Source organism: Vicia villosa, linkage group LG6 (assembly GCF_029867415.1).
Source record: "Vicia villosa cultivar HV-30 ecotype Madison, WI linkage group LG6, Vvil1.0, whole genome shotgun sequence".
Lineage (NCBI taxonomy): Eukaryota > Viridiplantae > Streptophyta > Magnoliopsida > Fabales > Fabaceae > Vicia > Vicia villosa.
The window spans coordinates 150016533-150039048 of record NC_081185.1 but is presented as its reverse complement, the minus strand read 5'-3'; the positions used below and the strand labels follow the sequence as shown (position 1 = coordinate 150039048).

Genomic DNA, 22516 nt, shown 5'->3' with positions numbered 1-22516 from the left:
TAAACTATTTGATTTGTTGGATGTCCCTAACATCACCAAGAATCTCATTTTTGTATCTAATTTTTTTAAGGATAATTATGTTTATTTCGAATTTCATTCTAAAAATTTCTTTGTTAAATATCAAGCATCTAATCCGGTGCTACTTGAAGGGTTCCTAAATGCGAGCGGGCTATAATGCTTCAATAATTTGCTATTGGAATCTTCAATAAATAACTTGAGTCATAAGCTAAAGTATTTGCATCCAGTTGTTCATAATACAATTGTATCAAATAAGATACCAAGTAGTGTCAAGGTTAATTCCTTACTTGAAAATAAAATGTCTATTTGGCATACTAGGCTATGCCATGGAAATCATGGGGCCATGCACATAAAGAGTCACATAGTTTTTGCAATTCATCATGTCTTGGTAAATCACACAGTCTTTTTGCTCCATTGTCACTACCAAATATACTAATTTGATTTTAGCAATGAATTGTATGGTCACATAGCTCTGCAATAGCTTGAATGCAAAATGTGCATCACTCTTATGCTTGAACATACAAGTTATTTCAGAGCTATGTGACCATACAATTCATTGTTAAAATCAAATTAGTGAAAATAGACTTTGGAGGAGAATTCAGGTCCTTCACAAGACTTCTTAATGGACAAGGAATTCTGCATAGGATAACATGTCCTCACACTTCTCATAAGAGTGGAACTATGGAGAGGAATCATAGAAAAATTATGGAGTTGGGAATCACCTTACTTGCACATGCCTCAATGGAAATCAAGTATTAGGATCATAGTTTCACCAATGAATTATACTTGATCAACATGCTTCTTACTAATGTTCTACCAAACTACATCTATTCTTACATGGCAATACACAACAAGTAATGTGACTATGCTAAAATCAAAGTTTCTTACATCTCAAGCCTTATAATAAACAAAATTTGGAGTTTAGAAGCACCCAATGCATATATTTAGGAGTTTCACCAAGTGACAGAGGCTATAAATGTCCCAGTCATGAAAGCTAAATCTTCATCTCAAAAGATGTTACATTCAATGAAACTGAGTTTACATGGAGCTTCAAACATACATAAAGAGATTTCACTCAGCCTAACATTAGCTCAACGTTGGTTTTGGCTAACTAATAGTCAATAAACTCCACTCAAGTGAGTCTATATTTTGATGCTCACAGTACCTCTCATCATATAACACCATTGGTACCAACTGATATATCCAACACAATTAGGAGCCATACACTGCCCAATGAATAATCAATGTACACGGTCATTACCTGATAAACATTTAAGTATGTCAACTTATGTCTCCAATAATATCCAACTCGACTACTGCACACATGTCCTTCCTAGAACGTCACCATCACAACTTCCCTCATATGAATCTATAGGTAAACTAAACACTAAAGCACCTCAGTACACTGCATCATCCTCATGTCCTTCGACAAATTTGACCAACTATACTGAGTCAATCTCACCATCATCTCACACTTAGGAAATTTAGTGTCCTCTTGTAGTGACCAATCACCCTATACTTACAAGAGTTAAGGCAGGGAAGCCCAAACCTCTTTCTAGTGCTTTCTAAACCTACCACTACTAAACAAACCCTTACTAAACTTGAATGGTTTAAAGCCATTAAATCTGAGTATGATCTACTAATAAAAAAATGGTACTTGGATCCTTACATCATTACCACCACATAGGAAAATCATAGGATGCAAGTGGATGTATAAGATTAAAGAGAACTAATATGTCAGTATTAACAAGTACAAGGCAAGGTTTGTGGCAAAGGGATTCCTTAAAAAATATTAATTTGACTTTCATGAGACCTTTACACCTGTGGTAAAGCCAACAATAATTCGTATCATTTTTATTCTAGTACTCACACACAAATGGGAAGTTCAACAAAGTGATATCAAGAATGCATTATTGAATGGTGATCTACAAGACGTGGTTTATATGAAACAACCACCAGACTTCTCCAACTCTGATTCTAATATGGTTTAAAAATTGTAGAAAGCCATCTATGGCTTGAAACAGGCTCCAAGTGGAGCCTGGTATGAGAAGCTTCATCATGCCTTAATCCACTTTGGTTTCACTTTAAGCAAGTGTGACCACTCTTTTTTCATATACAATCATAATAATGTAACCTTGTGTGCTCTACTATATGTTGATGACATACTCATCACAAGATCCTCATCTATATTGTTTCAAAATCTGATTTCCAAGTTGCATGAAAAGTTTGCACTCCAGAATCTTGGTATTCTGTGATACTTCTTAGGCCTTAAAGTCCATTAGCAGGAAAATGGCTCTATGGTACTCACTTAAACTATATACATCAAGGATTTGTTATCTAAAGTTAATATGGATGAAGAAAATGGAGTGAGCACTCCTATGTTCACTTCGTGCAAACTAAGCAAGCATGGTGAAGATAAAATATCAGATCATTTTCTCTATAGGTCCACAATGGGAGCATTACAATATGTTACTCTTACACGTTCAGATATTGTGTTTTGTATCAACAAAGCATGTCAATATATGGCTAACCCGTTGGAATCCTATTGAAGTGTATTGAAATGCATAATTCAATACTTAAGTGGCATGATAACTCAGTCTCATCTTTGCTCATGCGAATCATCTACAAAATTCTCCCTAAGAGCTTATAGTTATTCAGATTGGACCAGTGATCTGGATGATAAGTTCTCAACATTGGCTCGTGTGTTTACTTTGGACCAAATATAGTTCTTGGAGCTTAAAAAAATAATCCCTCATTTCACGCTAGAGCATCAAGGCAAAGTACAAAGATTTAGCTCACACAATGTTTGAATTATCGTGGATAAAATCTCTACTGAATGAACTCAGGAGCAGTTCATTGATGCCCACACTACAATGCGATAATCTCAGCATTGTAATTCTCTCGCATAACCCAATCTTACATGCTCGCACAAAATATATTGAGTTGGATATGCGCTTTGTTTGTGAAAGAGTTATGGCACAAAGACTACAAATTCAACACATACCAACTCATGCACAAATAGTTGACATCCTCACAAAACATCTACCAATTAATCTCTTTGTTAGTTTTCGCAACAAGCTCAAAATTGCCTATTTCAATCCCGCGTGAGCTTCAGAGGATGTATTAGAAATTAGTTATATGTAGTTATGTTAGTTATGCATTGCAACTAATCCCAAGGTAGGAAGTGTAACTATCTTGATTATACCTTAGTGTATAGAAGCACAAGCATGGACTTTCCAATGTATGATGATGAAAAATATAACATTCTCAAGCAAGAAGATCTTGCATTTCTCTCTCTTTCTCCATACATCTTCTTTTTCATCATGAGTTCATCTCAATTAAACATTCAGCTATCAAGATAATGATTAAGCACAACTCTTATTGATTTTGAATAAAAAATTAAATTATTTTTAAATATAAACATAATATTCAAGAACAAGGAAAATGATATCAAACTTAATACTATCATTATAAGTTAAATTATTTAAAAGCAAAAGGAAAAGCAAAAGGAAGGACAATTGTCTCTATACTAAATTCAGTTCAATTTTAGTTATAATAAAGTATAGTACATCTTAACCAACTAGATTAGAATGCCTAGAAAATTAGGGGTGTTCATGGGTTGGGTAAACCCAACAAATTCAGTCAAACCCATCTAAACTGACCCAAAAAAATAGGTTGGGTCGGGTTATTGGGGTAAATTTGGTTTTTAAAAATGAAAACTCATTCAAAATAATTGGGTTATGGGTAAACTCGCACCCAACCCACAAAACCCATGGATTATTGAGTGACTATATTTTTTCTCTTTTTTGTAGTTTGATAAGTGATGACTTTGATGTTTTTAATTTTGCTTGTTTCAATTTTAACCTTAACATCTTTTATTTAGTAAGTAATGATTTAATTTATTTAGGATTCCACACTTTCATTATTTTGATGCTAATTCTAGTAAGTTGCAAGTATTTTATATAATTTTAGGTTTTATTGTAATGTAACTTTGAGTTTTACAAATATATGTTTATGATAAATTTCATTGTACATTTAGACATTTGATGTTTAAAAAAATTACAGTAATTTGTTAAACTATTTATTAAGAAAAAAATATGACATATCATTAATAATTATATAAGAAAAAAAAATATTGGACAATTCATTATCCAATCCAATCTAACCCACAAATTTGTAGTTTTATGTATGGATTGGATTATGATTTTGGCTAAATTCAACCCAAACCGACCCATATGCACCCTTATAAAAAACTATTAGAATTGACATTGTCATAGGTGCATATAGAGAAAAATAAAACATACAATAAAAATTATGACTTTTTAAAAAGATTTCAAAACATTAATCTCAACATTGTTGTACTAGTACTTATACATGGAGGATACTTTTGATTTATAAACTAAAAAAATACATACTCCAACTTATCTTGATAATGAGTATGTTCTGATATCATTGATAGTTTCTTTGCTATTCATATAGTGTTCCAACAAAGTACATCAACATGTTTCTATGCAATACAGCAAAACAACAGTATTTGCAGCATCACAAGTTTCAATACATTTCTTTACAATACTTTGTTTATGCAATCAAGATCCCTCATGCGCTACATGATAATTACTATATCCATTGAATATTTGATCCATTGGATATAACCTATGTGTACAAGGTTTCAGTTATCAATGTTCTCTTGTCTACAAACTCTAGGTTCATTCCCTAAAACCTCAAAACACACTCACACGTTGTTCATTTGGTGTCTCTATTGTAACTCCAACATCTCCTTTAAATTTCCTTTGAATATATTAATGGGTCAAAGTGAGTATTACTAGTATACAAATTTTGCATGCATCATCATAAATATATTTGAATCAATGAACATTTTTCAATGGAATAAACACGTGTCATAGCTTAAGATGTTGATTTGGATTTTATTGAATTGACACGTGTAATTGTCGGCTACATTTGCAACATTTCATGGTCTACTAATTACATGGAAGAAACAAAAAGAGAAAAAGAGGTTAAATTGGCACAAGAGTTAAGAAAGTTTAATTGAGTTAGTTGAATGCGATAATGTTTAACAGTTAAATTATGTGTTACATTAAAAAATAATTAATTAGTTTAAAATATAAAAAATTATAAATTATTATATAAAAGTTATATTTAACTTGATATATATAACGGTTTCTTTCAACTTAATTAAATAGTACTCCCTCCGTCTCATAATAAGTGTCCCATTTGCACTTTTTTCTTGTCTCAAATTAATTGTCCATTTACAATTCCCAATGCATCAATCATTATTATTTTTCCACTATTATACCCCTATTTATTAACTTTCACGTTATTCAACTACTATTAATAGGGGTATTCTAGTAAATGACATTAACTTTTTTACTAAAACCAACACATCCAATCATTTTCTTAAAAACCGCGCATTGCTCAAATAGGACATTTATTATGAGACGGAGGGAGTAATTTATAATGTAATATGTGAATTTTTAATTTGGACAATGTAATCATATTAAACGGTGTTTATAGTGTAAGTCGACCACTGTTAAATTGAATAATTTATAAGTATACATTTTTTTTTGTGTTAACTGATCGGTATCCGCGGGGGAAAGGAGTCCCACGTGACTAATGGTATTTTTTTATTATTATCATTTTAAATTAGTATAAAAATTAATATTACTTCATATCATAATTTTGCCTAATTTTTTATTTTCCATTAATATTACTATTAGACCATTAAATTATGTAGTTTTAAAATTAAATATTTTTACATTTTTTATTTTCTTTTTAAAATTAAATTCATTCCGACATTAATGTATTTTGTGAAATTTTCAATTACTAGGTGTTGTAAGATATGAGTGAATTTGATTAAATATTACATGATATGTTTTATCTAATTTTAATTTTGGAAATTTGTATGATAGATTGAATTATATTATAATTTTTTTATTAATTTTGAAAAATATATTAATAACATTTTTTATTTAAAACACAACATATGAACTAACCCGTAAAAATGTGGATTGAACAATAATCCTAATTCATTGAAATTTGAACAAATTCAATATAATTAATTAATTAAATCTCCATCTAACCCACGTACACATTAATTAATTCAACAATCCTAATTTATTGTTTATTGTATTCTGCACTTTTGACTCTGTCCAGATACACTTAAAATATTTTTAATTTTATATTAAAAATATTATTTTATTAGAATGATACGAGTTTAGTTTGTTTATATAAAGCCTTAAGTTTGCGGCTTGTTCTATCATATAGTTAATTGATTCTTCCACTATGAGAAAATCCAACACTTCAAATTCCTCTTCTTCTATTAGCAGCAACACCAACAACCATCTTTTCATTTCAACTGCATCCTCTCTCAATACACATCAACAACAACTTCCCACAGATCTTAGCCTTGGACTCACCATTTCCAACACTCAACATTTTCATCTTGGTTCCTCTAATTCAAGGTTAATATATATTCCACATTTCTAATATACTAATTCATATATAATTTATTATATGCTGATTTTGTGTGTTTATATTATAAGGCAATGGCAACAAAACTATGATTACAATGATCATGGTAGCTTCTTTGTGAAAGTGTATATGGAAGGCATTCCAATTGGTAGAAAACTCAATATACTTGCTCATCAAAGTTACCATGAGTTAGTCAACACTCTTGAACACATGTTTGACACTACCATTCTATGTAAATTCTTTTCCTTAATTCTCATGTTTTTGTTTTATTGTTTATTTATTATTATTTTATTTATTGAGTATTGATTTGGAACAGGGGGAAATGAGATGGATGAAGTGCAACCAGAAAGATGTCATGTGTTAACTTATGAAGATGAAGAAGGAGATTTGGTTATGGTTGGTGATGTTCCTTGGGAGTAAGTTTTTTAGAACTTTATCTTGTCTTTGTAGGGGAAACAAAACGGGCGCGATCAACCAGACATATTTGTTTTGCCTGCGCTTTTCCGCATGCCAGACCAAAATTTCAAACCTGTATTTTCAATTATGTCAGGCCTGATCGCTCCTATTTTTGGGACTTTTGTAGAGCGGACTTAAACGAGATAGACAGACGCCGTTTGCTACCCCCTACCTAGAATAACACAAATAACATGTGTATTATGTTTTGTGCATTATTAATGTGGTTTTTTTTTTTTTTAATGTGTAGGATGTTTTTGTCCACTGTGAAGAGGTTGAAGATCACAAGAGTTAATACATATGGATGTTAGAAATGTACTATAGTCTATATGACATTAGTGGTTTCAAATTTTGTTCTCTTGTTATAATTAATTAGTTAGTGAAGAAGTATGCAGAAAATAATAGATGTAAATGCATAGCTTTCATTTTGTTTTTGAATTAATTGAAGAAAATGGAAATGAATAGTGTTGTATATGCATAGCTCTCACTTTTTTGTTTGAATTATAATGGAGTGTGATGTAAAGTGCGATAAAGTAAAAGAAAACAAAAAAGTTTATAAAAACAAAACAAAAATGCTTAGGAAATGTGGAGAACGATTGGTACGATGAATGTAGTGCTGCCTCTGGTTATAAAAGTGATGTTCCCTCTGGTAGAATAGACCACAAATTTTAATTAAATTTAATGTAAAGCTTAGATAAAATTTAACCATAGGGTCGCACGAGATATGTGTGTGGATTGTATTAATATATTCAGCAAAATAAAGTATTGTGAAATGAACAAGATTAAACACAAATCAGCTTTAATGTATTGTGAAATGAATAAGATCAAGCACAAATCAGATTTAATGTGTGAAAAAAAAAATGACACATAAAATTTGAATAATCTCATAGAAATGATAATCTATGCTAACAAAATCACAATAGTAAAAAATAGATAATGAACAAGAATACATAAAAATTGATGATTTGATCCGAACAAACTGATTTACTCTAAACAAAGAACATTTCTTTTACCTAGTGTTTTAAAAACCAGACCGAACCGGCCGGTTAAACCGGTTAGACCAGAAACCGGAGGGGTCATCGGTCTGGTCTGATAGCTGGATCAGATATGCTATAGAATCGGTGAGAAACGCTCAAAACCGGTCAAAAACGAAAAAAACCAGCGAATCGGCGGTTTTAGAAAATCAGTGGTTCAAGTACATACTATTTCTTTTCCGCATAAAACGGCGTCGTTTTCATGATTTTTTTATAAAAAATATAATTAGACTTTATTCAAACCTTATTTGAAACAACTTTTCTCCTGTTTACCATTAGACTTGATTTAAAATTTATTTAAATTTATATTTTATATTATTGTGTTGTGAGTGATGATTATATTTAGAATTTGAATGTAAAAAATAAACATGTGAAATTATGATATTTTAAAATTTTAAATTTTTGTAGGTGTTGTGATATTTATTAGAGACTAAGTCATCTAGTTCGACCGATTTAATAAATATATAGTATTGCAATAGGGACCAGTTTATTCAACTGAGTTATCTGGTTTAATTCGATTTAGTCATGCGGTTCGACCAATAACACAGTGGTTCAACCAATAAACCAGTGACCCAGTACCCTCGTCGATTTGATAACCGCTCTTGTTTTTAAAACACATATTTATATATACCACTATATATATATATATATATATATATATATATATATATATATATATATATATATATATATATATATATATATATATTGAAGAAGTATCTAATGTGGCTCAACGTATCACCCGTGCCCTTTTTTGCGGATCTTTTTTCCGTTCTTGTGTAAAAAGGCTTTGAGAACCTTTAGTTATTCTCTCTATTAATATATCCTTGCTTAAAAAAAAAAAACTAATCATCCGTGCTTAGCATGAGTCACCATACTAGTTCATACATATGTGAAATATTTGTCTACAACGACTTTATCCATTTATTAAGAATGATCATTCCTTAAATCATTTATATGATGTGAGAATATTCATTATATACACAAAAAACAAAAATTAATTGCGAATTCTAGTTACTAGTACATTTATACACTATATATCTTATCATTATTCAAATAAATGATGATCTCTAAAGTTCTATTACTTTTTATAACAAATTATAAATTTTATATAGTAGTGTACGTGTGTGATCTAGCGGTGAAACACTTGCATTCTAAGAATGTGCTCCTGACAAAGTCTCAGATAAAAGAAAAAGTTAAATGAAAAATGAGAGGTCTATTTATACGGAATTTCTAAACCAAACCAATTCAAAGAATCTCAGTTAAAAGAAAGAATTAAATGAAAAATGAGAGGTCTATTTACACAGAATTTCTAAACCAAACCGAGGTCTATTTACACAGAATTTCTAAACCAAACCAATTCAAAGAAAATATAAAAAGAGTTGAATAAAAAATGAGAGGTCTATTCACACGGAATTTCTAAACCAAACCAATTCAAAAAAAATATAGAAAATATAAAAAGAGAGGCGGAGAGCAACGATACATTGTATAAATAAGTTTAGTGGTCTAATCAGGTGCCGTCTATGGTGTGCTATGTAGATCACGTGAAAGACTTTTTTTTTCCTAAAATGAATAAGGGTCATTAGATTGGGTGTCTATATTATCAGTCTATGTATTGCTACATACAATATCACCACCTGTATTATATTTTTCTTCACATCTAACGATAAATTCAGAAAATCTTTTTTGTGACGGCAAAAGAATTAATAATAAAAAAATTACTTACAATATATTTTAAAATAAAAAATAGTTTTAGACAATCTCTTATCTTATTTGGGGCTCTTCCGCACAATGTACGTTTTTTTAAAATATTCATATTTTCGGAGCCACATTTTTTTATTTAACATTGATTTATTCCATATATGCATCTACATAACTTTTTTTTTTAACGTTGTTTAACCCATTCCGTAGATGTACTTATGGAACAATTCAATATTAAATAAAAAAATGCTTCCGGAGATACACCTCTAAATGCAGAGGCAAAAACGAAATTTCGTCATGTGCCTAAGAGTATTATGGGGTGGATTGAGATATTGTTCAACTTTATGACAAAAATTTGAAATGACAATTATTTATGATTTTAATATTTTAAAATTATTTTATAAAAATCTTACCATCATTTAATATAATTTTAATTAAAACACATAACCCTTTAATTTTTTGTAGCTGTCAATAACACCTCAGGTAATTTTATATTTGCTTAAAATATTATATGATAACCTATATATAGTATAAATTTAACTACCATAAAACACGTTGGATCATCTCCTTCCATACATTCTTCTTCTTCCATCAAATAAGTGTAATAATAATAAACATTAATAAAAAATAATATATATGAAAAAGAAGAGAGGGAAAATGTTAATGAGGGATAGAGACAAATTTGTGAAGGAGATAATTGAAGAGAAATAATGGAAGCAGAGGATCCAATCCCATCATAAAAGCTTTATAAAATCTATTTTTTTTGTTAAATTAAATGTTATTGAACTATATTACATTACCTAAATATTATACAAATATTATTTGATCCTCCATATCTCAAATAGAGGTTAAATACTTCATTACAATTCACAACAAATCTCATGTATCCTAAAATATTAAATTAATATCTATTTATTATTCAATAATAATATAAAATCAAATTTAGTGTAGGAAAATGGTGAGGTTTATAAAAGTAAATAGGTTGTAGTAAATATTTATAAGGGGGCAACTCATCAATGATATTTTTAGGAAATTAAATTGTATATGTATTATTTAAGTAAATATTTTTATAAATGAGCAGTTTAATAGTGTATGACAAACAATTGAATTGAAATTGTGTTAATCTTGTGTTTGACATTATCATTAAAAGCACCTTATCAAATGGAGGCATTCAATTACATCAATATGTCTTGAAATTTAAAAAGCAGTGACTTAATAGTTAAGTTGACACCAAAATCAAAGGTTGGTACACAATAACTAATATAAACTTAACATAATACAATCACAAAAAAGTCTTCATACATCAATAATTAGTCTTCATTCATCCTTCTTCATCATCATTCATCCTTCTTCATAAGTATTGATGTGAACCTAAAGGTGGAAGCATTGTTGTTGGAATGAAATTCATGGATCTTGATGTCCTACTAATGTATGGCACTTGCATCAAATTTAAAGGTGTTTTTGTTTCCTCGGATAGGTGGTGTAAAAACCTTGTGCTTGTCCATAATAAGTTCTTAGCCCATCAATCCAAAAAGAAATATGTTACTTATATATTAGCAACAATAAGTACCTACATATTATGAAACATATATCATGAGGGAAAACTGCTAATTGCTCTACCTGAGGTTTAATCGTTTTCTTGTAAGGGTTGGAGTACCCATAGTACTCCTTTTCTTAATACAAGAGTTGCCTATTGAAAAAAAATTGCTCTACCTGAGGATGAGGTTCAGTCTGAGGTTCACCGGCTACGAACGTGGCTAGAACATGGTTGACACTGACATATCAGTTTCAATCTATGGTTGAGCAGGCAGTTTCCTGCTTTTTTGGTCTTATCGATACCCCTCATTACAACACCCTTTGATGTTATGCCTTGGATACCACCACATCTTGAACAAGTGATTTCAGGATATGAATTCTTTAGCATATTTGAAGGGCGCACAACTGACTAAAAAATGTCTTTAACATAACTCAACAAACACCAATGATTTATTCAGTAAAGACTGTTGGACATTCATATCAATATGTGTCTTTTATAGGAGTAAGGTGACTACATGGTAAGAAAAGAAACTAATCAGCCAACTTTACTTATATTCTAAGTACATTCCAATTTCTATCATATCATTCTTAACACTTATATGAACACCCAAAACCAAAAGCTTAGTTCTGTTACCATTCACTATCCTTTAGAAATAACTTACACAATCAGAACAACATCATTGCTTTCGAGTCGTTAATATTTTAGACACCAAATTTCTTTTCATCATGATTCATAAATCCACCGTCAACAAAACCATAAAAGGAAAAAAATTCCTGCCAAACTACTCCAAAAATAGTAAGAAACTAATCGCTAAAAAAGTAAAAGGGTGAAAAACCCTAATCGCAGATGCATGTGAACAAAGAAGAAATAGTATTTAACTTGACGATTTTTTATAAATAAAGAAGAGGAATTGTTGAACTTGTAGGAAGCGGGATAATTTCACCTAAAATGAATTGGGAGGGAAACATAATGAATTACGAGGGAAAGGAAATTTCCCAAATTTGTTCTTGATCAAACATGCTCATAATATATTTAAAAAAACAAAAATTAAATAAAAGATAATAAGAATAATAAAAGGGAATTTATTATTAAAGATGGTAAAAGAATTATTAATAAATGAGAATTTATTATTAAAGATGGTAAAAGAATTATTAGTAAATGAGAATTTATTATTAAAGTTTTTTTTATTAATTTTATTATTAAAAGTTAAGTTAAAAATATAATGAAATGAGATTCATGTCCTCGTTGTAGTTTGTGTATCTGAATACTTATATGCATCTATGGTTCATCCATAGTTGACAATGCATCTCTGACTTGGTTCACACATAGTCGATCATCATCAATGCATCCTTGACATGGTTCACACATAGTTGACCATCATCAATTTATCCATAAAATTAAAATAAAATTTGACTCTATTCAAACTTTATTTAGAACAACTTTTCTCCATTTGTAACTAGACATGGTTTAAAATTTATTTAAATTTATATTATGTATTATTTTGTTGTGAGTAATGATTATATTTAAAATTTGAATATAAAGAATAAACATGTGAAATTATAATATTTTGAAATTTTAAAATTTTGTAGGTGTGATATTTTTTAAAGACTGAGTCATCCGATTTAATCGATTTAATAAATATATAGTATTACAATAGAGACTGGTTTATTCAACTGAGTTATTCGATTTGGCCATGCGATTTGATCAGTGACCCAGTAGTTCAACCACTGAACCAGTGACTCAATCCGTTCACCGATTTGATTACCGGTCCAAGTTATATATATATATATATATATATATATATATATATATATATATATATATATATATATATATATAAGAAGCATCTAATGTGGCTCAACGTATCACCCGTGCTTAGCATTAGGGGTGGCAAAACGGGCCGCCCGCCCCGCCTTATGCCCGCCAAAAAATGAGCGGGGCGGGCATGCCCGCCAAGTAAAATGGGCATAAAAGTTATGCCCGCCCCGCCAAGATGGCGGGTTGGCGGGCGGCGGGCTTACCCGCCTATTTTTATTTATATTTTTTTTAATAGATTAATAGGCTTTTTTTACCTTTTAATTAAACTTTTCACTTATTTTTTAAAACAATTTTTTATAAAATTAATTTTTTAAACAAATTTACTTAAAAAATATTTCATATATTTATAAATAAATGTATAAAATAAACCATCAAGAATTGCAATTACTGGAATTAACTAAAAAAAGAGTGAGTTTTGGAAGAGGAGCGGGTTTTGGCGAGCGGCGAGCTTTGGCGGGGCGGGTATGGCGGGCGGCGGGTTTTGGCGGGGCGAGCTTTGGCGAGCGGCGAGCCTATAATCCCAACCCAACCCGCCATTTTTTGGCGGGTGCGCGAGCGGCCCAACGGACTCCAGCCCGTTTTGCCACCCCTACTTAGCATGAGTCACCATACTAGTTCATACATATGTGAAATATTTTTCTACAACCACTTTATCCATTTATTAAGAATGATCATTCCTTAAATCATTTATATAATGTGAGAATATACATTATATACACAAAAAACAAAAATTAATTGCAAATTCTAGTTACTAGTACATTTATACACTATATATTTATTATTATTATTCTTCAAATAAATGATGATCTCTAAAGTTCTATTACTTTTTATAATAAATTTTAAATTTTATATACTACCACATTAAATTTTGACAAGAAATATAATAAACATTGATGATTTCCATTGTTTCTCTTTGATCTTCATATTCTTTTTCTTTTTTTCTTCTCTTTTTATAATGTATAAAATAAAAGATTAACTATGTTTTTAGTCACTATAAAGTTAACAAAAATGACTTTTAGTTTTTATAAAAAGAATATTGATTTTTAGTTTCTATAAAATTATTTTTGTATGTAGTTTTAGTCCCTGTAGAGGGACAAAAATTGCGTGCAAAAGTAATTTTATAGAGATTAAAAATCCATTTTTTTTATAGAAACTAAAAAGTCAAAATTGAAATATTTATAGGGACCAACAACATATTTAACACGGCGTAACACGGCGTTCTTCCACCATACCACTAAGATTAAAAATTCCTTCAAGCCTATTACTTTGCTGAAAGATGGAGAGGATTTCCTTACCCAGCCCTGCCAGATTGCTAGCCACACAGTGCAGTATTTTCAGAATCTGTTTGATCCTAACGTTGTTGTTTTGCAGGATGGTTCTTTGATCGAGCAGGTCATTCCGAAGCTGGTGGATGATAGAATGAATAATATTCTCACCATGCTTCCTTCCAATGACGAGATTAGGACGACGGTTTTCTCTCTCAACAAGGACGGAGCGCCTGGCCCAGACGGTTTCGGTGCGACATTTTTTCAGACTTACTGGGATATCGTTAAGCTGGATGTTTCTGCTGCTGTTATGCAATTTTTCTCCTCAGGCTGGATTCTCCCGTCTTTCAACTCAAACACTTTAGTGCTCCTCCCAAAGATTATTGGTGCGGATTCCTTGGATCAGTTTCGACCTATTGCTATTTCCAATTTCAAGTTCAAGGTGATTTCTAAAATTATCGCAGAGAGGCCTGCGGTGATTATGCCTCAGTTGGTTTCTAAGGAGCAACACAGTTTTATTCAAGGGCGAAACATTAAGGACTGTATCGGGCTGGCCTCTGAGGGGTTTAATTTACTCGACTCTAAGGCTTGGTGTGAAAATGTTGCCCTTAAGGTGGATATTACGAAAGCTTTCGACACTTTGAATTGGTCGTTTCTTTTGAAGGTGTTGCAGCAGTTTGGTTTCAGCGAGAGGTTCTGTCATTGGATTCACAGCATTCTTAATTCTGCTCGAATTTCGATCTCCATCAATGGATCGCTGCACGGTTTTTTCAGCTGTTCTCGTGGTGTCCGCCAAGGGGATCCTCTTTCCCCTCTTTTATTCTGCCTAGCAGAAGAGGTTCTCAGTAGGAAGCTTTTGCAAATGGTCAATACTGGCAGGTTGGATCTTATTACAGGCCCGAGGCAGGTCCAGGTTCCTTCGCATATTCTTTATGCGGATGACGTTTTCATTTTTTGTAGAGGTAGTATATCTAATATTAAAGCGCTGGTTTCGGTTTTCTCTGAGTATTCTCTAGCCTCCGGCCAAGTTGTTAACTGCTCTAAATCCTCTATCTACGGAGGGTCCATGTCTCAATCTCGGCTTAATATTCTGTCGGTGATCTCCGGCTTCTCCATCGGATCTGCTCCTTTTTCTTACCTTGGAGTGCCTATTTTTAAAGGTAAGCCTAAGGCTTTGTATCTTCAACCGACCGCGGATCGTATAATTCACAAGCTCGTGTCTTGGAAAGGGACCCTTCTTTCTTTTGTCGGTAGAGTCGAGTTAGTAAAATCTACTATTCAGAGTATGCTCATCCATTCTATGTCGGTTTATGCTTGGCCGGTTTCCCTTATTCGGAAGTTAGAGCGAGCAATTCGTAATTTCATTTGGAGCGGTGATGTCTCTAGAAGCAAAATTGTTACAGTGGCTTGGAAATCTTTATGCAAGCCTATTATGGAAGGTGGCTTAGGAATTCGGTCTTTAATGGCCCTTAATGAAGCCTCATGCCTTAAGAATGGGTGGGATTTAATCAATTCAGAGGAGCCTTGGGCAGTTTTGCTTAGGAACAGAATTCTGCGGCGAAATGTTTTTATTAAATCTCACATCTTTTCCTCTATTTGGTCTTCTGTTAAGCATGTGGTGCAACAGATTCATGAGAACTCTTCCTGGCTGCTTGGTAACATGCAACTCCATCAGTTTTTGGAAAGATTGTTGGTGTGGTGATCCATTGTTTCAAGATTTGGGTGTTCTGCCTCCGCCCGATGATGTGCAGGTCAGCGCCTTTATCGTTAACGGGGTTTGGAGTTTTTCGAACAACGACCATTTTATTCCGGATCCTATTCAGAGCAGAATTCGTAACTGTCACATTTCGTATGATCTCCGCCCTGATAAAAGGATTTGGAACCATTCTTCCTCGGGGGATCTTTCTCTTAAGACTGCTTATGAGTTTAAGAGAGATTCAGGAGTATCTAAGCACTGGTGGCGTTGGGTTTGGTCTAAAGCTATCCAGCCCTCAAAATCATTTACGGTCTGGAGATTGCTGCATAATCGGCTAGCTACTGATGATCAATTAAAGGTTAGAAAGTTCGCATTTCCCTCGGTGTGCAGCCTGTGCTCGCGCTCTGAAGAATCTGCCTCTCACCTCTTTTTCGAGTGTTCTTACGCTGTCAGCCTTTGGGGCTGGTTGACGAGCATTTTGGATATTCATGGCCAGATTAAGGATTGGAAATCTGTCTAGAGTATTTGCAGCAGAGACTGGTCTGATCACTGTAAGTCTATCATTAACGTTGCGATAATTCATTTATTTAATGTTGTTTGGATTGCCCGCAACAGTGCGAGGTTTAAAGAGAAAAGCATTCAGGTCTCCTCTTCCATCACCGGCATTGTTTCGGCTTGTACTGTTGCTGGGAATTTTTTCAAAGTTCCTTCTTTTGTAAGTATTAGAGATTTTATTTTATTGAAATCTTTCAAAGTCGTCATTCATCCGCCTCGCGCCCCTAAGATTTTAGAGGTTCTTTGGAAGCCCCCCCCGTTATTGGATTAAGTTCAATTGTGATGGTGCTTCTTTAGGCAACCCGGGTCCCTCTGCTTGTGGTGGTATTGCCAGAGACTTCGACGGTCGGTTTATTGGGGCTTTTGCCATGTTCTTAGGTAATACGAATTCTCTCATTGCCGAACTCTCTGGTCCAAGCCTTTAAGCCTCCTTTCAAAGTTCCTTGGCAAGTCAGGACTAGATGGATAAACCGTGTTAATATAACTGCTAACTTTTCCTTTGTGGCTTCGCATATTTAATGAGAGGTCAATTTACACGGAATTTCTAGATTTTTTTTAAAATAACCAAATTTTTTAAAAAAATTACGCAAATAAACAAAGTTTCAAATTAATTACATAAATGACCAATTTTTCACACTTTATACACATTGTCGCCACCCTAGGTGGGGGTGACGACTACACTTAAATTTAGAGCAAGTCGTCAATATAGGTGGCGACTACATTGGATCAACAACTTTAGTGGTCTAATAAAAGTAACTAAAATGAAACTTTTTAAATGCTCACAACACTAATTTAGAGGCTATTTTTTAAGCCTAATTAATTTCCTAGATTTTTGGCCAATTTTCATTTCTAAATTTTGATGGAAGCTTAGGTATTATCACTCAAGGTGTCCTGACTCTTGGTCATTTAGATTTGGATTTTAAATATTGCTTCCTAATTCTTTCCAACTTGTTTGAGTGGATTTTATAAAGTTGGTCAAGGCTTCTTCGAGTGGTGATGGTTTCTTTTGTGGTGCATGAGGAACCTATGTGTAACACGGTGAGAGAACTGACTTTTTGAAATGTGCGGATAGCAAGAGTCACCACCGACTTTTATTTTATCCAATTTATAGAAAGGCTAAAAGAACAGAAAAATACCTTTTAAAAGATTTTGAGTTCGGGGGTAAGTTATACAAAGGAAAGGTGTAAGCACCCTTTGTATCCATGGTTATCCATGGGCTCTTAATTGTTTAGCTCACTTTTATTTTCAAAATGTTTGAAGTATAGTGTGTGAATAGTAAAAAGAATTTGAATAAGAACTTTAGCTTGTAAATAAGCGTAGTCTTTTTGAAAAGATTCTTTGAAAAGAAGTGGGAAAAGATTTTGAATTTTGAATTTGAATTTGAATAGAGCAAGCAATCAGGAGCACCTACCCTAAGTTAGAAAAATTATTCTTTTAGCTTTTCAGTTTGAAGGGGCTATCCATACCATAGGTGGGTAGAAAGCCCTTTCATTGGATATAAAGGATCATCGAGGAAGTATCATTCGCCATAAAACTGTCCCTACCATATAGAAGGTACGTAGTCTTTAGGGAAGGATAGAATAGTCATTTAATCTTTAGGCAACCGGCGAGGATACCTTAGCGATTGGGACAACATCATTACCGAGGCAACATCGAGGGGACTATGATCTTATGATGATGAACTGAGAGTAACATTTGTTTTGCTTAGGTATCCTCGGAATCGAGGGACTTGACTATTTTAGAATCGTAATTAAAAGGCAACAGACAGCATAAGAAGGGTTACCATAAAGGTGTGTGTGGCATAATCATGTGGTTAAATTCAGATATTTATCTTGTAGATAAGTGGGCTAATTCATTTTAACAAGGCTTGCACTCCCTAAGATTACTAACCACGCAATTAAAATAAAGGCAGAATTAAAAGTTCCTACGCTATTACAATAAACACCTGTAGGGCAGAAAAATAAAGGCAGGAAATAAAACCTACAACTATTACAAGAAAACTTACTGCGACCTATACATATCATCTAATATTTAAAAGACAGAAAATTAAATAATTGAAATAAAGGCAGATAATAAAATAAAAAGGCAGAAATAAAAGGCAAAATTAAAAGGGGCAAAATATTTAACAGAAGGCATTCGACAATCACAGAGTATGGGGTGAGGAAAGAATTCAACAATTATAAGGTAACAAATCAAATATTAAAAGGGTTAGGGAAAACAGTGATTAGTAGTCATGATGAAAAATAGTTAGCCAAAAAATAAAATCTGGGTTAGAAAACCTAAAAATAAATTAGCCTAAAAATCCTAATTTGATTAAATTAACCTAAGTCTAAAAATGTTATTGTTGAATTAACCTAAATTTAAAAAATTAATTATTTAGACCTAAAAATAAATATTACTCTAAATTATTAATTTAAATAAATGAACAAATTAATTTTATAAAAAAAGATTTTAGAGTGATTTATGAAAATAACATGAATTTTATGGTTTGAGAAAAAAAGATTAAGGTTTTAGTGAAAATTTAAATAATAAAACAATAAACCAATAATTAAAAAAATGAATTAAAGAAAAACCAGAATTTGATCTGAAATAGTGTGGCTGGATTCTATGTGGCTAGGCCTTGAGGGTGCATGATGGAATAGTGGCCAGCAAAGTTGTTTGGCCAAAACAAGGTTAATGGCCAAAGGAAGTACCTGCAAAAAAGGATAGTAGTAATGTTAATAATGAAGATAATAGTAATAATAATAATAATAATAATAATAATAATAATAATAATAATAATAATAATAATAATAATAATAATAATAATAATAATAATAATAATAATACAAGAAAAGAATTGGGGTTTAGAAAATTAAATTATGGACAAAATTACAAATAACCTGATTTGGCCAAATACCAAAAGGTTTTTGGCCAAATACGAATAACCTTGTTTGGCCAAAATCCAAAAGGCTTTTGGCCAAATACGAATAACCTCCTTGAGGTCAAGGGATAAAGCTCCTTCCAGTTGGTCAATCCATAGGAAATCTGTTCATAAGCCATGCAATGTTACGGATAAGAAAACAAATGGAAAAATAAAAAGTGATCAAAATAAAATCAAAAAAATATAAAAACCTGATCATAAATCAAATAAAATAAGATAACAAAGCTACAAATTTTTTGAGATTTTTTTGAAAATATGAAAATAGAAATTAAATCAAATAAAATAGAAAAACGAGGAATTTGCGATTTTGAGCGTCGAAATCCTTTAGAATTCTATTCTAAGGGAGTATTGTTCCTCGATTTTTTTTCTGAACTTCTGGGAAAAATTCCGAGCAAATCGAAACAGTAGTTTCAAAATTCGGCTGATAGGCTGGAAAATTTATCACTCTGCTGCAACCGGAATTAGAGTGACAGAAGATTATTCATAATGGTCAGAAACGATGGTAAAGGGTTTTTTGTGGATGGGTGTTTAATCATGAGAGTTGTCGATTGTTAGTGTATGGGAATGGAGAATTTGATAGAGGTGAATAGTTGGTGAATGGTTAAAAATAAGGGTTGTTAGTTATTTATAAGAAAACATTAGGTTAAAAGGAAGATGGGCTTGGACCTCACTAAGAGCTTAATTTATTTTATTTTCTTTATTTTGAATTATTTAAATGAATAAATCAAAACAAATAAAATAAAACAATTTAAGGGATGATTGGACTAAAACTATGGCCCAATAATGAATTTGCTCAATTTGGATTTTATGTACTGACTCAAAATTTCCCAACTTTCACCAGCCATAATTTTCTCAATTCTCATTATTTGGGAATAATTTTGAATTTGTTGGAAAGCTTAGGGTGTCCTCTTCAATTATTTTCGCATTTGAAGATTTTTGTCTTTAAAAATGAGGGGACAAATTTTGGGGTATGACACTATGTCTCTCCTAGATTTGCATTCAGGATCTAATTATTGCTCCACTTAAAATATGGATGATCTTTCCAACCAGGATTGTATGAGTTTGAATCAGGATTATTCTTCTGAAAGTTTGCATATTGAGCTTCAACACTAACTCTCTCTGGTACACAATTTCCATTTGCATGTCCCTCCCCACAAAAATCACACCTTATTATTTGAAGGTGACTCATACTTTCCTGTACGAGTGCGATTGCAGCTAACTATTTTGAAATAACCTCAAGTTGAGCTAACATTGTTGTATTAAAATATAATTCCAGCACATCCTTTGGTGTAACTGTTTGATCACTTGCTGAGTGATACTCATTTTGGAACATTTTTTCGATTAGCTCTTTTACCTCATCTTCATTCTTAGTTCTTACGGTACCTACAAGTGAGGCATCCAAAAACATTTTTGCTTGAATTTTGAGATTTCTGATAAAATGTGTCATTTGTTCTATAGCACTCATATTATGACTCAGACTTCTTCGGAATAACAATTTGAATCTCTCTCATGCATCATACAATGACTCAGATTCACCTTGGTCGAAATTTGATTTTTTTTCTTTCCTCTCTACAAACTGAGCATTAGAGAAAAACCTCTCCATAAATTTGTCTTCGAATTCCTTCTATGTTTGGATCATGCCATCTTGTATGCACTGCAACCACTCCTTTACTCGGCATATTAGAGAAAAACGAAACATGTGTAATTTTACCTGATCTTCAGTCACATCACCCAGCTTGCACATCGAACATGTCTCGTAAATTTATCCAGATGCTTTTAAGGATCTTTGATAGCTTTCCCATTGAATGGGTTGTCTCTTAAACCTAAAAGCATATATTTTTATATCAAATATAGCAGGGTTAGCCGGTTGAAACCTAAGAATATCTGTCCAATATCAGTCATCATGCAATAATCTCTCATTGTTTGTCTTGGTGGAATAATCATGTCTTCACGTTCTTCTTCCTGTTTTTCTTTAGCTTATTGTGCTTCTCTCTTTGCTTTCTGAGTTGCTTGTGTTGTTCTCTCGATTTCTGAATCTAATGATATCAGTTTCAAACTCGAACCTCGCATAAACAAACAAACAATACCTCAGTAGCAATATATCAAATAAAATTGGATAAGAGTAGATAATAAAAATAATAATAACTACGAAATTAAAATTAACTAAAATGCCGCATAATAGTTACCTTGTTGATATCATCAATAATTCCCAACAACGGCAAAAACTTGATACATTTTTTAGCAAGTGAACTAATCGAGTTGATGTAATAAAATAAAAGATCGTCTCCACGAGGATTACGTACTTTAACAAAGTTATGATTGTGCTTTTAAAAGTAAATATTAAGGGGTTTTCAGATGGTTTTGCAAAGGTAAATTGTCCGAATAAACTTTTAAAAAAATACGATAATGAGAAAGCGACAGGTTTTGTTTCGAGTCCCGTGATTATCCCTGTTGGTAACTGCGTCTAATTTCTCGAAGTGAGTTTCTATAATTACGATAAATTAACACTACCTTTATACCCAATTCTTTAGTGTATAACTCACTCTTCTTAATGATAACTCCTTACTTTTTAAAGCGATTTCGAAGTAAAAACAAACAGGAATGCTCATTAATTCCTTTATCACAAACATATAATTACCTATTCCCATTTAATTACTAAGTTTGAACAATCATCTTAGATTCGGCTCACAACGTTACGGTCAATAATTGCTATGATCCTAAGTTCACTTTATATGCTCATCAACACATAAAATGTATTACGATAAAAGATAATTGAATAAAACTAAAATCAAATCAATAAAATAGTACAAAATCAGCTACATGGTTCAACAACTCTAATCAGTTTCGGCTAACAAAACCTAATCAAAAATAAATTAGCTACCCATGGTTATAAAGATAATTACCATGAGTTTAGATGAACAATACATGAAAATCAAGGACGAAAGAGATCTTCAATGATGAAAAACTCCAATTCTTGAACTCCAATATTGTCTTGTTGTCACTTTTGTATCTCAAACTCGGAACCCT

The 22516-nt window shown here is 32.1% G+C and overlaps 1 protein-coding gene across 1 annotated transcript; it reads left to right on the top strand.

Annotated features, from left to right (window-relative positions):
- The first annotated feature begins 6312 nt into the window (after window positions 1-6312).
- Window positions 6313-7358, top strand: LOC131612744 (auxin-responsive protein IAA20-like). Its single transcript, XM_058884498.1, has 4 exons — window positions 6313-6497; window positions 6579-6739; window positions 6824-6923; window positions 7211-7358. Exons 1-4 carry the CDS (start codon window positions 6319-6321, stop codon window positions 7269-7271), a joined length of 501 nt encoding a protein of 166 aa, XP_058740481.1. The 5' UTR covers window positions 6313-6318; the 3' UTR covers window positions 7272-7358.
- The last annotated feature ends 15158 nt before the right edge of the window (window positions 7359-22516 follow it).

Bases quoted from the DNA above. Each gene is read 5' to 3' on its own strand.
- LOC131612744 (XM_058884498.1), top strand. From the start codon at position 6,319: ATGAGAAAATCCAACACTTCAAATTCCTCTTCTTCTATTAGCAGCAAC. The intron at 6,740-6,823 runs GTAAATTCTTTT...GATTTGGAACAG, and splicing joins GTTTGACACTACCATTCTAT to GGGGAAATGAGATGGATGAA. The intron at 6,924-7,210 runs GTAAGTTTTTTA...TTTAATGTGTAG, and splicing joins GTTGGTGATGTTCCTTGGGA to GATGTTTTTGTCCACTGTGA.